Source organism: Dermochelys coriacea, chromosome 2 (genome assembly GCF_009764565.3).
Source record: "Dermochelys coriacea isolate rDerCor1 chromosome 2, rDerCor1.pri.v4, whole genome shotgun sequence".
Classification (NCBI taxonomy): Eukaryota; Metazoa; Chordata; order Testudines; family Dermochelyidae; genus Dermochelys; species Dermochelys coriacea.
In genome coordinates this window covers 172,249,413-172,267,005 of record NC_050069.1, presented here as the reverse complement: position 1 = coordinate 172,267,005, position 17,593 = coordinate 172,249,413, and the positions used below count along the sequence as shown (strand labels likewise).

The 17,593-nt window shown below is 41.9% G+C and overlaps 1 protein-coding gene across 1 annotated transcript in view; it reads left to right on the top strand.

Annotated features, from left to right (window-relative positions):
• The window catches only part of CNTNAP2 (contactin associated protein 2), a 1,664,903-nt gene that overhangs the window by 1,631,871 nt on the left and 15,439 nt on the right, over nucleotides 1–17,593 (top strand). The window contains exon 22 of the mRNA XM_038391157.1: nucleotides 4,210–4,440. Within this exon, the coding sequence (XP_038247085.1) occupies nucleotides 4,210–4,440 (231 nt within the window). The remainder of the gene's footprint in view (nucleotides 1–4,209; nucleotides 4,441–17,593) is intronic.

Sequence of the window (17,593 nt, the reverse complement as noted above, 5' to 3'; positions counted from 1 at the left end):
GTTGGGAAGAGCAATTGACGGAGGGAGGGGGGCCAGAGTGAGGAGGGGGTGGGGCCTCCTGTCAGGGGGCGGGGCAAGGGTGTTCGGTTTTATGCAATTACAAAGTTGGCTACCCTAAGTTTATGGCCTAATTTCCTTTTAGAAAAGCACGTTCGTTGCTCATGGCAGTGGAATGTATAGAAACAGTTAGCCTCACACTCAGAAGGTATATCTTATAATTTTATTTTAATTAGTTGAATTATTCTGAAATCTTTCCAAATGACTGCGTTACAGTGGCTTTTCTATCTAAATTGTTAATCCTCCAAAAGGAATTCTGACGTTTGAATTGCAGCAGATGATCTGCTAACATGGCAAAAACAAGATGGACTCAGGACTTTTTTATTTTTATTTTTTACCCATTCTGGTTGCTTAGAGCCTTCCTCGTCTCTCATTGAAAGGTCTCTACAATAAAGAGTTCAAAACTTATTTCAAAAATATTTGGGCTAAAGGTGTTTATTCTCATTGTAATGCCCAGACAAATTAAGCACACTCATCCCTCATTCACCTAGATGGGAAGAGCCTCTGAATTTACAGCAGAACCCGAGGGCAGTATAGAAACAGTACCATTTTCACTCTTGTCATGTTTCTATGACAGCTGCACACAAGTATTATTGTAAAAACCAAAGCAATTACTGAGGGTTAAATTCCACTATTTTACTGATATTTTTTTAAAAAAACCTTACTAATTTTTGCTAATTTTAATTACAGGAGAGACACTGTATGCAAAAATTACTAAGTGTAATGAAGTCCACAAGGTTCTCCATCTATGGGATTTTAAATTGTTTTTTATTTTAATTCCTTAATCTAGGGAGCTAGCGGTGTAGATTTCTTGTGAATGGTTCAGTGTGATTGGTTTGTGCACTGTAATGGATTCATGCATCGTGCTACAGTCTGGGCCACCTGCTGTGCAATTGTGGTCTCAATCCCAGATCTGCAGATTTCCAGGTGAAAAAGTTCTTTCTGGCATCTTGCTTCAAGGATATGAAGGGAAACATGACGGGAAAATAGCCTTAGCCAGATGAAGCAAAAAATGCCTTTAGGATGTGATTTTTCAGCAGCTCCCTAAGTGACTTAGGCACAAAAGTCCCACTGAATTCCCATGGACTTTTGTACCTAAATCACGTAGGGGCTTCTGCAAATTCCACAATTAATACATAAGATAGGCCCAAACTCCCATTGGTTTCACAGGGTATAGACTGCAGGATCAGGCACACAGGGATATGTAGGTCCTGACTGTCAAACTTAACTCACACTGATTAGTACTTGTACCTCTTTCCATAAGCAGTCCCCTTGAAATAACTGTGATTTCTTGTGTAGTAAGGTGCTTCCCAATGTAAGGGCTGCAGAATCAGGCCCTAAAGTGATAAAATTAATAACATTAATTGGTATGACTTCGTATTAGTTTAACAGCTGAAGTATTTTTTAAAAAGGAATACAGTTGCATTGTGCATTTCTTTTCTTTTTTAAAAATAATGCAAATCACTTTTGTTCTGGGGGAGAAATAGTCATGGCAGTGATAACGTACTTCATTTTATAATGGTTATGCTCTTAAAGGAATGTATTTATATAACAGACTCTAATAGAGATGGGAGACAAAGTACAATAGCCTAACATTAAAGAACATCAGTACAGAGAGCCCCATAGGAGATGCAAAGGAAAAACTTGTGCATAGTTATAGGACAAAAAGGTCCGTTTGATCCCTCTTCTTATAATGTGGATGTCATGTGAGACGATTACAATTTATGAGGTATCTTGCACCATTGTGTTATTTGTGGATTTTTTTTTAACAAAAATGCAAGTCTTTGGCAGTGTTTTATTATTTTTAAGTGCTCACTGGAGCCAATATCTGTCACTGAGTCTGCTAATGCAGCACAAATGTATTTGCTTCATCATCTTAGTAGCTTTTTAGTAGCATCATTTCATTTAAGATTTTAAGTGAGATTATGTTTTTGGTGTTACTGGATTAAGTTCTCCAGCAGCCATATAAATGTGAAGAAGATGCATTTCTTAAACTGTTCATCACATAATGGTTACAGAATTTAAGTAGAGGAGTGGTTGCAATATAACTTGATTCCTTTTCCTAAAGAAACAAGGATTTCCAATAATAAATTACATGTATTCTGTAAACTATTCTATTTCAAGAAATATTGTATTATAGTGAGGGACACTTTAATATTCAGGGAAGGTATGAATCTTGTTTATTTGAAAGAGTGATAGGGCTTACAGGTAATAAATTTAAATTCACTAACATTGTCTTTGGGAAAAAAAAGAAAAGGAGTACTTGTGGCACTTTAGAGACTAACAAATTTATTAGAGCATAAGCTTTCGTGAGCTACAGCTCACTTCATCGGATGCATTTGGTGGAAAAAACAGAGGAGAGATTTATATACACACACACAGAGAACATGAAACAATGGGTTTATCATACACACTGTAAGGAAAGTGATCACTTAAGATAAGCCATCACCAACAGCAGGGGGGGGAAGGAGGAAAACCTTTCATGGTGACAAAGCTCTAGCTCACGAAAGCTTATGCTCAAATAAATTTGTTAGTCTCTAAGGTGGCACAAGTACTCCTTTTCTTAATATTTATTATTTGTATTACAGTAGCACCTACAGGGTCCAGTCAGGGATCAGAGCCTTGTTGTGCTGTTCTAAAATTGAAGTGAGTAGCAAAGCTCAGACCCAGATGTTTCATGTGGTTTGGGTTTTGTTGCAAATGTTTCACACAGCTGGGAGAACTGAATATGAGCCCTATTTGCGGGGGTAGTGGGGGGGAGTTGTTTTATTTTCTTTTTCTTGCCTGCTTTATATATATATATCTCTCTCTCTCTAACTGGCTCCTTTATTGAGCATGTTAACACTGTTCTTTAATTGTCTGAAATGGTTGCTGTTGAGCAACCTGAGGTCTTTCCTTTTCTCCATACCTACAAATAAAATCCTACACCACTGAAGTCAATGGGAGTTTTGCCACTGACTTCACTGAGGCCAGAATTTCAACCCTAGTCACTGGTGACCCAGGCAAGGAGACCCCAGAAAAAATAAATTGAATCTGAAAGGTGCATATGACCACTCTCGCAATGGCTCCAGATTAAACCATTTTAATGCAGCACAAACATCATTCTGTCATGTTTCATTTTTATTTCTCTGCATGATCAAGAAGAAAATTAAGTTGAATTCTTCCCTGCAATGAAAATGGAATGTTTGGAGTTGTAGTAATGGCTTGTAATGTTACAACTGATACAGAATACCAATATTGTTACTATAGCCCTTATGTACTGTGAAGAGTCGCTCTTACCTAAAAAGCAGGTTCTGGCAGAAATGAAGGGCATGTGCTAAATGTTTTGTAGGTATTGTTTTAGGGTTTTTTACCAAATCTTTTGGAAGTAGGAAGGTCAGGAGGACCTAATGGAGCTCTAAGTCTATGCACAAATTCATCTTAACATCTTGTATATTAATCCACAGCAGCAGGATGTAATATGTCTGACTTCCAAAATGCCTTTAGTGGATGTAAAGTCTGGGGCAAGGGTGAGTGTGTGAAAACATATAGCTTTCTTTGAGTCTTTAACAACAGTGTGGAGAATTTGCTGTCTCCTGGCAGATGCATTCATGCAGCTTTTTCAAAATTCCTAATGACAGGGAGGAACTAGAGAGGATATTTCCCACCTTAGACCAAGGGAGCTCATGATCTTTCTAAAAAGCAAATGGGTAGAGAAGCACAGAAAGCACTGGCAATTAATGGTAAATATAAATGTGTAACAATGCTGTCTGTGGGGGGCTGTCAAAGGAGTAGCTGAAGAGAGACAGGCCAGACTGAATGAAAGGAAACAGTCACAGCAGCAGTTTCACATAAGTGAAAAGAGAAACTGACTGGAAGAGTCCTCAGAGCTACTCCTTTGTTTTCATTTCTTATTTGGAGAAGAGTTTTTTGCATCTTGTGTTGATCCCTCCCACTCGCCTTTCTCATTTTAACGTTAGAGCAGTTGTATCGCCAAGTGACGTCAAAGCCTGAAGATTCCCACTTTAATCAGTACTGCAGGGTAGAGAAACCTAGCAAGGTCTGAAATGTGGGGGCTTTCCTGAGAGTGGGTGTTTAAAACCACGCCTGTTGAGCTGCATTGTTTCCAACCTGGTCACTTGCGTTTACGAGTCTATTCTCTCTCTTTCTTAGAAACTGGGAAGATCGACCAAGATATCTATCAATACAACACACCAGGATTCACTGGCTGCCTGTCTAGAGTGCAGTTCAACCAGATTGCCCCACTCAAGGCAGCCCTGAGACCTACCAACACCTCCTCTCACGTCCACGTTCAAGGAGAGCTAGTGGAATCCAACTGCGGAGCATCTCCACTGACCATCCCACCAATGTCTGCTGCCACTGACCCCTGGCATTTAGATTCAGGTAAGGGGTGGACTGACCGCAGGGAAAAGCAGTTGAGCATTTAAAACTAAATGGAAAAATCTATCCTGGATGAATTTTACAAAGGTAGAACAATGACTATAATGAGGGATGCAAATTCAGAACAAAAAAGGAAGGGATTTATCATTGGCTTTAAAATCATGAGTAAGGTGTGGAGAAATATTAATGGATGTGCCCTGTGGTAGGCAGGAGTACATATTTGCATGTCTGTCTTTCTCTCTAGCATCCTTACATTATCAGTTCAGGTGAGAAAGAACGCATCCTTCATTGCATCCAGCATATACAGTCTCTACAATACACATTTTGTATGTATATTTGTGCTGTTTGTTTGTTTTTTTGCATTTTAATCACATTAGACAATGAAGCTTCACTGGTCTGTTTCATGCTGGTTTATAGTCCGTTTTGCTTTCTGATTCTTATATACCAGCAAAGTGAGTTTTTGGCCTCATAACACTGCAGATGGATGTTAAATTTCAATGGCATTATAGCAGTCCTTAAAACATTTCTGTTCATGTTCTGTTCTGCATAAATCTTGTAGTGTTTAAATCATGAGCCTAAAACTAGCTGTTGTGGTCCCACTTTCCATGGAGTACTGGTTATATTATGTGCAAGTATTGACAAATAGGTTGTTCACAGCACCGGTTTTGTGCTGATAAATGAATACATTCTATTGTGCAGCCCCATCCAAAAAGTATCTAATTTTAAGAGCAAATATGTTTCTAAACTGCAAATTTGTTTTCCACCTTTGCAGTGTCTGCTTTCCCTAGGCCATTTTTAATGAGAAATCCCATTAGCCAGCACCACATCCATCTCAGGCTGAAAATGCTGGGAAACCAAAACAATTTGCTGATCCTAGCAGGTCCATCTTGCTCTCTGACTAGCTGTTACCAGCAGCCTTGGAAAGTACACAGTGTGCCTGATTTTAGAATAAGTGATTTATCTTTCAGCTTCCCAGCTTCAGATAAAATATTAAAGAAATTTGTCTATTCCATTCCCTTCAGAGTTATGTAAACCAAACCTATATTGATGTCTGTCCAGTGCTGCAAACTTAATTCTGATTTCACTTACACCAGTGTAAATCCTGAGTTATGCTGTTTAAGTTATTGGAGTTACATTGAGTTCAAGCCAGTGTAGGTGAGATCAGAATCAGCTCCCTAGTGTTTTTATACCTAATTGTCTCTCTTGATTGATTGGTTTGTGGCTTTATCCATCTGTCAATCTGAGTGCCAGGCCATGGTAAGCATACCAACTTCAAAGAACCATAGGCTCACGTCATGGCTCCTTTCAGGAAAAGTCTGTGGGGACTGGGAACTTCTAAACTCTTTGCTGAGTTTACTTTGAATTTTTCTTCTGTCAAGGAAGGGGGGTTGTTATAAGGCTATATTATGTTATAAGGGGGTTGTTATAAGGCTATATTAACTTCTGAACAGATTTCCCCAGGGGTTAGAGAGGAGGGAGGATGTCCCACCCTTCACCCTCTGTGACTGAGGTCTCAATGGGGGCCAGCTGAGGTTATCCAATTAGGGTGAACTGCAAAGAATGGGGCAGACACTCTCCTAAAGCTGGTGGATAATTCAATATTTAGATTTACCAAGCTAGTACTAAACAGCTTCTATTATACCTTACTGGTTATTCAGAAGGCCAAACAACACTGTAGCGGGGTGGACACCTGCTCGGATCCAGAGGAGTTTAAGATAGCCCTGGGAGAGGATTGGTGCAGGGGAAGAGCTGGGCTGATTGGCAGAGCAGCCGCAGCTGGGGGCCATGGCCCCAAACACACCCAGCGGGCCTTTTAAAAACCAGGAGCAGAAGAATGCTCTCTCTAGCTCTGAGAGGGAGGGACCTGGCTGTAGAGACTGGAATAGAGGACCTAGTTTGGAATAGGGCTGGGGAAAGGCCAAGGGTGCTAGGGAGCTCTGGCCTAGGAAAGCCTCAGACTGCAGGCCTGGGAAGGCCTATTAGGTACGGGGCTTGCAGGGGCAGCCATGGGTAGGCAGAGGCAGCAGGTCTAAACCCAACCTTGCCTGTGATGAATGGCTCATACTGCAGTCTGCCCCAGGGCGCAGGGGCTAGCTGGTGACTGGCAGGACCCTACCATTGAGGCAAGGTAGGGATAGTGGGTGGGAGATTCCCCTGGGAGGGGGAGACCCAGAACTGTGGGGTACTGCCAGGGGCAACGCCCTGTGAAAGGGGCACCAGGGTCCTGGGAGGGACACAGGAGCCAGCAACAAGGCGAGATACTGGCCTGAAGAGGGTGCTCCAGAGGCTGGAACGCTAATTCCCTGACTTGACCAGCAGGAGGCGCCGCCGGTGAGTCATTGCCCGGTTACAAACACCATTCCCTTGAAGTAACCCAGCCTCAGACCTCTATCCAGGTATCCAAGTCAAATATGATGAAGATTTCTTAGAATCTTATTTCATCATCTAAAAGAAAAGGTTCTACCAATCCCAAAGGATCAGACACATTACCTCCCAGGTTATTGAATATTCCAGATCTTACCCAAATACACACATACAGCCAATTCTTATTAACTAAACTAAAATTTCTTTAAAAAGAAAAGGGAGAGAGTATGGTTAAAAGATCAATATACATACAGACATGAGATCAGTTCTTGAGGTTCAGATTCATAGCAGAGATGGTGAGCTTTGTAGTTGCAAAGAGTTCTTTTAGAATTTAGTTCATAGGTTATAGTCCAATATCGTATCCAGGGTGTACCAGCTTAATTGGGATCTCATCTTGCGACTGAAACTTCCCCTGATGAAGCTTAAGCAGATCTGACATAAAAAAGGATCACGTTCCAAGGATCTTTTATACAATTTCAGGTCTCCTTTGACAAGTTTGAGCCCCTCGGGGAACAATAGGCCCTTATTTCCTAAGCACCATTGTTAATTATTCAGACAGATTAACATAAGGCAGTCTGTCACCAGTATTTGGCTATACAAATTAACATACAACAATCGCCTGTTCCTCCACCATTCACGAATGATTTGCTATACATTTCTAAGAGAGATGAATACAGAGATATCCCGTGTTCACACTTCATTTAAATGCTAGGATGTTTTTGATCTTTGAATTATCAGAATACAGCATAGACAGGACCGTTGATTACATTGTTGACTACTACCAGACACTTATTTTGCAGGCTATTTTAACTCTTTCTGGCAATGTGTCACACCCTCCAACATTGTGGATCCCCAATGCAGCCAGTGGGGTGTTGGTAGCTTCATGGTACAGATATAACCATATAGAGAGAGACTACCATATGACACATACCCTCCATACAGCCAACTTTTTGTAACATTTCAGCCTATCTCCTTCCCCTTGTACCATGTAAGAGGGGAGCATAACACCATTAGTTTTATTAATTGTTCCTCATAAGATCTCTTAGCCTGTTGCTCATATTCTCTGAAATCATCCAATAAATTGGTGCCTGAAGATTATGCCTCATGCCCCCATTTCAATCTAGTGTACTTACAAAATCACCTTCTTATGCTTTTTAAATAAAAGGGCCCTGCCCCCACTTTAACTTATTGAAAATAAATGAGTTCAGTTGGACTACTATAACTAAAGGAATTTTTTCTACAAAGAAGTTCAGTACACGTGGAGTTTTGTCATAGCTGAAGAAGGACAACCTGGCAAGAGTCCCTCATTGTCCACTCAGAAGTAATGGCAGGGCTTTTCTTAACACATTCAGTTGGAAGCTGGCATGAAAGGGGGCCCAGCCTCATTCTCAGTGGGGAGCAGCAAAATCAAGATTGGAAGCCAGGGATTTCTCTTCATTTCTCTTCCACTACTCAGTGAGAGTAGAGGGGTGGTTAAAATCACTCTACACCTCTCTGGTAAATAACTGCTACATACAAAGGGGAGAAACAAAGTGAAGCCCTACCAATTCCACAGTGAGTGGAATGTAGTGTCACAGTGACAGGAGTCAGAGGTTTCAGAGTAGCAGCCGTGTTAGTCTGTATTCGCAAAAAGAAAAGGAGTACCGGTGGCACCTTAGAGACTAACAAATTTATTAGAGCATAAGCTTTCGTGAGCTACAGCTCACTGTGAAAGGTCGTTGAGTGATTCCTGATTTATACTTCACTCCACCGTGGTGCAGAACAGGTACACTGTCTCTTGGGTCCCCTTCATACAGGGGAACTAGTGTAGTTTCACTGTCAAAGACATGAAGTGAGGTGAGGGAGGTGGATGCAGTGATACCCCCATCCCTCCATCAATGTTAATTAAGAACAACTTCATCCTTGTACAGGATCTCTGCTGGTCTAAAGAAGTTGACTGTTTCACTCCAAGAAAAGATAGTCATAGAGTTTAAGGCCAGAAGGGACCATCAGATCATCAAGTCTGAATTCCTGTATATCACAAGCCACAAACACCACCCAGCACCCACACACACTAAGCTCAGAGGTGGATTAGGGGTTTGGGGAGGCCATGGGCCAGAGCAAGTGGGGGCTTCTTCCCACCCCTTCCACCTGCCTCCCTGACCCCCCACCCAGCACTCCTGACTGAGGTGCACCAATGCCCGAGGCTCCTGCAGTGGCATGGAAATGATTAAGTGAGAGATACCCAGATAATCCTTGTAAGGGACCCGCACCCACAGACTGTAGAGAAAGGTGAAAAATCCCCAAGGTCACTGCCAATCTGACCGTATTGTAGACAATATGACTTTGGACTCACACACATGGTATTAATTAATGGTACATGAACAACACATTTGTTTTTAATGCCACTTACTTTAGCAAGTTGGTAGTTTGCACACTGGGGATTTTTAGTGTGAGAGAATTCCCAAACCATCCAAAATTTGCATACCAAAGACTTTTCTAGTGTGAAATGTATGGGGAAAGTACATGAAAAATTAGAGGTATGAAATAAGACTACCCTTTGGTTCCAGAACTGGAAGATCTACTTCAATTCTTAGTGTAAATTTCCTTAGGCACTAAATTGGATAGGAGGATAATGACAATGGCCCTTTGAAAGTCGCAGATTTAACTCCTGCTGTGCTAAAGGGAAAGGCAGTTGGAATATAGTCAGCTCCCACCCTCTTACACTGAAATGGCTGCAAAGAACATGTCTTGTGAAGTAACTGAACAGTAACCGCCTCTGTGATTGCTAGGTAGCCTTCAGATACATCTATTCAGACGTATTATGATTTCCACCCACACAGTTTAGTTGCACTTTAGATCCAGCAATGTCAAAAGCTTGGTGCTGGATGACTGAAGCCAAAACCTTCTAACCTGAGTCCCCAAACTTAGACTCAGAAATCCATATATAGGTTCCTAAATTAGTGGCATAAAATTACCAGAGGTGCTGAGCATAGATCCCATTGAAATTAAATTACTGTACATCTGTATTGTTGCTAGACCTTGGGTAAGGTCTCATGTAAAAGAATAGATCACACTGGTTAGTTAACTGTGCTAAAACAGATGTTGCTCCAAAAATAATTCAAGATGGATGGATATTGCAGGAAGTAGCTCCCTTTCTGACTCTCTGTCCTGCCAGTGCTACAGAAATCATGCTAATCATTACCTAACAGCAGAGATCCCCTGGAGGGACAAGAAGAACCCTATGATGGGTGCTATCACTGGTGTCATTGCAGAGATATGTGCGTGCATGTTGTATTCCTGGGGGAATTCTGCGCCACTGCATGCACACAGAATTCATGTCCACTGCAAATTTATTTGCTTCTCTGCAGAAAAATGACTTTGTAACAGGAAAGCAAAGGGAAGCCGCATGAGCGGTCACACGCCCCACCCCAGCAGCACAGGCATGTCATTTCGGGCACCTAGAGCAGCCGGGGGAGAGTAAATCACTGCGGAGGGACAGGGCTGAGGATATTCCAGATGGTGCCAGGTCAGACCCATCTCCCATCTGCCCAGCCCCTGTGCATCAGACCCCTCGCCCCGTACCCAGATGCCCCCACTAAGCCCATCCACACTTGGATCCTGCTGGGCTGAGCCTGCCTGTGCACATCTAGTGTGCCTGGCACGGAGGAGCAGAACCTCACGGTGTTTCTGGGACAGGCCCAACCCTTGCGCTGTGTCAGGGTTGGGTGAAGCCTCACCACCGAGTCCATGTCCTGGGGGATTGCTGCAGGGTTATCTCCCACCTCCGTGCAGCCAGTGGCCTCTGCTCCCCACTGCAATACTGGAGCCTCCACATTTATTTATTGACAAATAAAATTTGCAGAATTTTTAATTTTCTGGCACGGAATTCCCTGAGGAGTAATGTTCAGGAGGGGAGTGAGCAGCAGGGGTTCACCAGTCAAATAACATGAAACCACCTGATAGTGCTAGCAATATAATCCCAGAGCTACCATGAAAAACAAGTGCTGTTTATTAGCTTAAGACAAAGTTTTCAAACTTGGATGCCCACAGTTAGGTCTCAATCCATTTCTAAGCAGGCAGGTGTCCATACCACAACTATTACTATTTATCTCTCATTTTGGCAGCCATAGTGACAAAACTAGAATGTGCCCTAGAGACTAAATCACCCTCTTGCACCTAGAAGTGGTTCCTGTGAGTCAGGTTTGTGACACATTGGTGGGGAGGCATGCACTGCCATTGCCTGTGCTAAACACAAGACTTCAGTCTCTTGCACTTGTACTTGGCACTGAATTCACATACATTTAGAATTAATCCAATTTCCATTTCCTGGATTCATTGCCAGAGTTAAAATGCTGCTTCACCCCCCTTTCTGGCACTTTGCCATACTATTGAACAACTTTATCTTAAAGCATTATCTTGTTTAGCTTGCTGAGTATTTTTATAATGCATAGTCTTTCGCTGTTGCCATGGTGACTCTTTCTGGTGATGGTGAAGTGATGAAATTCAACAGTCATTCTCCACTATAGTCTGACTTACTAGGGGTAAAGACGAATGAAATCAATGCAAATCAGCAGTACAATTCCCCTTCTACAGAACCCCCATTAATTCTCAGCTCACAAGAGATAATCAAGTAGATTTGATTTTAAAATGGACATTTAATAATTACTCAAAATATAGTCTATCCTTTTATGGTATTTTGGAATACAAAGTATAAAAAGGACAAAGCATTGTGATTGTAGAAATTACCTTTATATGTACTGTGCATTTTAAAATAACATTGTTTACAATTTTACAAGTGTATTTAACCATAATTAGCTTACATCTTAAAATGTAATGTCACAAAAGATGGAAAAGTTACAAAAAAGTAATTTCTGGTTTATTTGGTACTGAAGGTTTTTTTAAAATCATTCTAAATGCAGATGTCTTCAATAATTTTAAAAAAACAGTTAAGTAAATAATAAATGTGTTAATTTGGCAGTGGTACTATATGACTGGAGAATTGCAAATGTAATGCCTATATTTAAGATACGGAGGGAGATGATGCAGGCAACTGCAGACAGACACATTTGTCTGACCCCAGTAGTGTGCACGACTTTAAAACAAATTTGAAGGAAAGAATAATTAAAGACATAAAGATAAATGGAACATGGGTTTACCAAAGGTAGATCGTGCCAGACTAGCTGATATCTTTCTTTGATAAAAGAGTTCATTTCTTAGACAAGGGGAATGCAATAGATCTAATCTATGTGGACGTCAGTAAAGCATTTGACACAATACCATGTGGGAAATTACATGTGGTTTGTGACAGGTTGCCATCCCCCCCCATTGGGGTGCCACTTGATATACTGGGGTCCCACTGAGCCTGCCCGTTCCACCAGTCTGGGCTCCCTCACCCTGTCCTGCTATGCCAGGCCCTGAAGCCTTCTCCAGCACACACACACCCAGGTAGAGACACGTCCAGCTGGAAAAAGATACAGACACTGAGATCAGCTCTGTGTGGGAAGACTCAGCTCGGGGGTTGCCCCGCACTCAAATGTACACGTCCTTTGGGATGCAATCCCAAAATTATATGGCTCGCACTGCATAGAGATCTATACAGCGTAAGCTCATGAAAACTGCCCCCTACTTCAATGTGGAGGAGGTTATACACAGCTCCCTGCCCCACCCCCGGCCCAGTTATGAATTACACAGACCGGTTTTAGAATAAAGAAAAAAACAAGTTTCTTAACTACAAAAGGTAGATTTTAAGTGATTATAAGGGATAGCAAAGAGATCAAACCAGATTACTGAGCAAATAAAACAAAACACGCAACCTAAACTTAATACACTAAGTTAACTGATTAATAGTAGCAAATTCTCACCTTAAATGTTATTTTATGCAGGTCACAGAGTTTCTTGAAGGTAAACTGCACCACTTGCAGCTTAAATCTCCAGGTATGCCTTTCACAGGCTAGACCTTTCTCACTTAGGCTCAGACCCGCCCCCGTCCCCCAGCTTAGCTCCGTTGTTTCTTCAGGTGTTTTCATCAGTCTTCCTTCTTGGGCAGGGAGGCATTGGGGAAGAACCAAGATTAACTCATTCCCCAGCCTTAAAATGAGAATATGGCGGGAATCCTTTGTTTTCCAGTTTGACCCCCACTCCGTATTAATGGAAAAACACAAAGTCCAAGATGGTGTCCAGTACCAGGTGACATGATCAGCTGACCCTGCAGTGTCAAAGCAGCATCCCAGGAAACTTCTCAGGAAGGAGGGAGATTAGCATCTTCAAAGACTTCCCCCTAATGGCCCATCCAGGCTGTTTGCATACTGTCTGGTAGGCGTTCCCCAGATGAAAACACAGTTGTAATTGTTACATAGTTAATATACCTAATTTCAGATATAGAAATGATACATGCATACACTTGGATAATCATATTCAGTAAATCATAACCTTTCCATTGATAACTCTCATGACCAACCCATCTTGCATAAAATACATCTTACTTATGCCATATTCATATCATAAGCATATTTCTATAAAGAATATGGGACTGTAGTGGGCCAGCTGCCCCACTTGTGGAAAACAAGAGTTAAAAGCAGCCCTGGAGAGGGCTTCAGATGTGAAAGGCTAGGCTGATTGGGGAAGCAGCCACAGTTGTGGCCAGCTCAATCAGGGCCCAGCTGGCCCTTATAAGACGGTTGCGGGCCAGGAGCTAAAGGAGTCTCACTCTAGCCCTGGAGTGGGAAGGGCTAGCTGCCTGGGAACAAGGTACCTGAAGCAGAGCAGTGCTGGGGAAGGGCACAGGGAACTGGGGAGCTCCAGCCTGGTAAACCCCCAGGCTGCAGGCCTTGTCAAAGGCCCAAAAGGTACTGGGGCTGCAGAGGGATAGCCTGAGAATAAGCAAAGGCAGCAGATCCTAACCCCTTGCCAATGATGAGTGGCCATTACAGACTGCAGTCTGTCCCAGTGAGCGGGGGCTAGATGATGACCGGCAGTAGCCACTGAGGCAAGGTGGGTTTAAAGGGTTAGAGGTTCCCTTGGGAGGGGAGACCCAGAGTGTGGGGGTACTGCTGGGGCAGAACCCTAAGGTAAAGGGGACCGGGATCTGGGAGGGACACGGGGCCCGAGGCAGGCAAGACACTGGCCTGCAGAGGGTGCTCTGGGCTGGAAAGAGTTAATTCCTGAGATGACCAGCAAGAGGTGCTGCTCCAGTGAGTCATCGCATCACTACAGGGACATAATGTCACATGGTTAACTCATTATGTTACATTAATCCTTTCACTAGGGATGATGCGACCAATATATCAGCATTGTGGCTGCTTTGAACAAAGACATCTATCTCCTTCCTGAGCAGCATTAGAGGTTGTCAGTGAGTAAGGATAATTGGGCTTCTAAAGTTCTTTTCTGTGACCATTAGGCTTTCCAAATGTTAGCAGACAGAGCAATTATCTTGTGACTGGAACTGTCTCAGAAATGCTGTTCAAGGATGCACCAGTTCAAAAAGCAGCTGAAGTACTGAATAGCTGCGGCTTTTGGTATATTATATTCTTTGTCCCTGTACATTTGGATCATGAAGGCAGAGGACCCCAATCATTATTAGCTGCAGATAGTATTTCTGATTTCAAACTAATTGTTTGTAATCTTGGGCTGTGGATGCAGTATATGGAGCATCTCCCAATTGCAGCTCTCTTGGAGAATAGCACACTCAGTGGTTGATCCTCGTTTGTAATGGTGCTTCCAACAGCACAAGAGCCAGCTCGATAACAGATGATATAAGAAGCTGTTCTCATCATCTTCTTCAGAGGAAGGCAGCAGATGGTTCTTTCCTACAAATCCCTATCTGTAGTGACAGATGAGTTAGAAGAGAAGAATCAGTCATCTTTATTCATGATGGGCCCCCCCGTTTCCAAACTTGACCTCTGAAGACACCAAAAGTGCAGATCCAGAAAGTGTTTAGAGGACAAAAGGCCAAGCATGCCACTGTATTAAGCATCTGTACTGAGAAGGAGGCCACTCACACATTTTTAAAGGCACCTATTACATGGTTTCTGGGCGCTGAACAGTTGTTTTTTTTTTAATTAACATGCTTGTTGATCATTTCTGACAATGCAGTACTCGTTGACATTAAGCTATAATTTATATATAATATAGCTCGGGGTAGGCAACCTATGGCACGCATGCCAAAGACGGCATACAAGCTGATTTTTCAATGGCACTCACACTGCCCGGGTCCTGGCCACCGGTCCGGAGGGCTCTGCATTTTAATTTAATTTTAAATGAAACTTCTTAAACATTTTAAAAACCTTATTTACTTTACATACAATAGTTTAGTTATATATTATAGCCTTATATAAAGAGACCTTCTAAAAATGTTAAAATGTATTACTGGCACGTGAAACCTTAAATTAGATTGGATAAATGAAGACTCAGCCCACCACTTCTGAAAGGTTGCCGACGCCTGAGCTAGACTCATCATTGCCCACTCATGCAAAGGTTTGAAAAAGCCCCTACATCATGCCCTTAAGGCCAACAGAGTCAGCCTCTGGCAGGTCACTTGAGAAGTGAGTTTCAGAGCCCAGGGACCTGAGGAGAATGACCCACCTTCAGCCCCCAGATTTCCATACCTACAGAGTATCTCCAAAAATGTCCAAGCTTGATTTCTGGTGCATTTGCTAACAGGGAAGAGGTGATTTTTCTTGGGTAGCCAGGACCAACGAAGCAAAACTTCATAGCTCAGCAGCTTATCATCAACGTTGCAAATTAATATTAGTAGGTAATAGGTCTTAAGATGTAACAGTTTATATTATTCTCATCCCTAAGGGAGCAGGGAGACAAACGAAGGAAAGTGTCTGTCTGAGATTTGGCAACATCAGTGCTTGCTCCTTAAATGCTTAATTACGGTGCTAGAATTTGCTGTAATCTCTATTGATGTAGAGTTAAAAATGGACCCTTCACTCTAGCCTGGTTCTCTTTCACAATTGTGCATGTTTTTCTTCTCCTAAAAGATATAATGACCATCTGTAGTTCCTGACATTTCTTCAGATGTACCAGCCAGTTGATGTTTAGCTACCATCCAAACCTATACATTGTTTTGGTACTTGCTAAGAGACCCACACGTTCGTAGCTATTTCGTACAGCACTGAGTAGAATGTTAATCATGCAGTCTAGGAATAAGAAAATTAGTAGATCAGTTTACAAAGAGAGCCACTGTCACCTCTGTTAAGACTGTATTTATTTTACAAGCATTATCAATAACTAGGAATCCTGTTAAGGGAAACTATTAAATAGTGGAGAGGGAGGCATTTTGATATCCAAATTCTTGGCTCCACTGCCTTGCTTTTCCTTTGGCTCTCTTTCCAGAGGCTGAAGACAATTTAGTGAACTAGCATAAACACTCTGAAGCTGAAGGCCAAGGTTGGTGCCTTTACAGTTTCAAGTTTAAATTTATATTTTGACTCTGAATATTGAAGCTCTCTTCTTTGCCCCTACATCATACCACGTCCTCAATACAAAAGTCTGGGTTTTTGTTTTGTCTCTTTTTTTTTAAGAAAATTAATGCATACATCACATGTATAGGGCCAGAGCCTGATCCTGTTCCCATTAAAATCAGCCACAAAATCCTCATTGACCTCAGCAGCAGCAGGATTGCGCCCACCATTTTTGATAATTAGAAATATAGGAGCTGCAAATTATAGGCATATTAATGTACAAATTGGGAATATAGCAGTTGCTATTTTTCAGACTTCTCAGTTTACAATACATTAGTTTAAAAGCCATTCCCCTCAAGACTTATCACCACAGGCTTCATCTTTCACCGAAAGAGGTGTAAATGGCATTACATGTCTCAGTATCCAAAACCATTAATGTGACAGCATAGAATACCAAAGATCTCCAAAATTGGTGTCAAAGGGACAATAATCAAACAGTCTTTATTGCTCAGGTGGGTGTGAGTGGAAAGAGATACAAATACCTATTTAGCTCACAAGATCCAGTCTCCTGAAGGCGAACAGAAAACGAGACTTTCCCCACTGCATGGGTGGAGTAGACATGTTGCTTGCAGGGTAGGTAACCCATGTAAATGAGTTTCCCAACCCTGAACCGTACTATTCCCTATTCTTAGTTCTTTCCCGTCCTTGCAGGGCATATGTAGAGAGGACTGGAACTATTTCCACCCTAGGGCTATTTTGTAACCTTCTTCCATGACTCCAACAGAGAGAGGAGAATGGAATCAAAATCCTTCCCACATGCCGTTGTAAAATGAAACAAAAGAGAAACCCTGTCTTTGAAAATTTACACGCATACACACGCTTTCCATAAAGACAATTTTTCCTAGTCCCGAGGCAGTTTTTTATAGGTTTCCCTTTGGGTCCATTACCAATGCTTAGATATCTACAGCTTTGATCAGCACTTAACTCTACAGTTCCTTTGAGAGCACCAGAGCGTTTCGTTTTTTACATTAATTATAAAAGGAAGTATTTGTTTTCCTTTCTTCACAGGTGAAATGTAAGACCGGTTCATGAAATTTTCATGAAGGTAATAGCTTAGGCCGGCATGACTAATATATCATCAGTTCTTGTCTGAAGTCCTATTGAGGCACCCAGTGACATTCAGATGTGTCTACTGAGAAGTAAAAAGACAGCTGGGTCCAGGCTTTTGAGTGATGTAATATACTGCAGATCAGTTTGGAACTTTGTTAACAGTAAATATTCAAAACACTATATCTAAACCTAAACGTATCTAAAATTGGAACTGTTATCAGACAAATACAGCCCTGTATGGTGTAATCCTGTCAACCATTCTTATATCTAAAATGTATTGACCTAAATAAGGA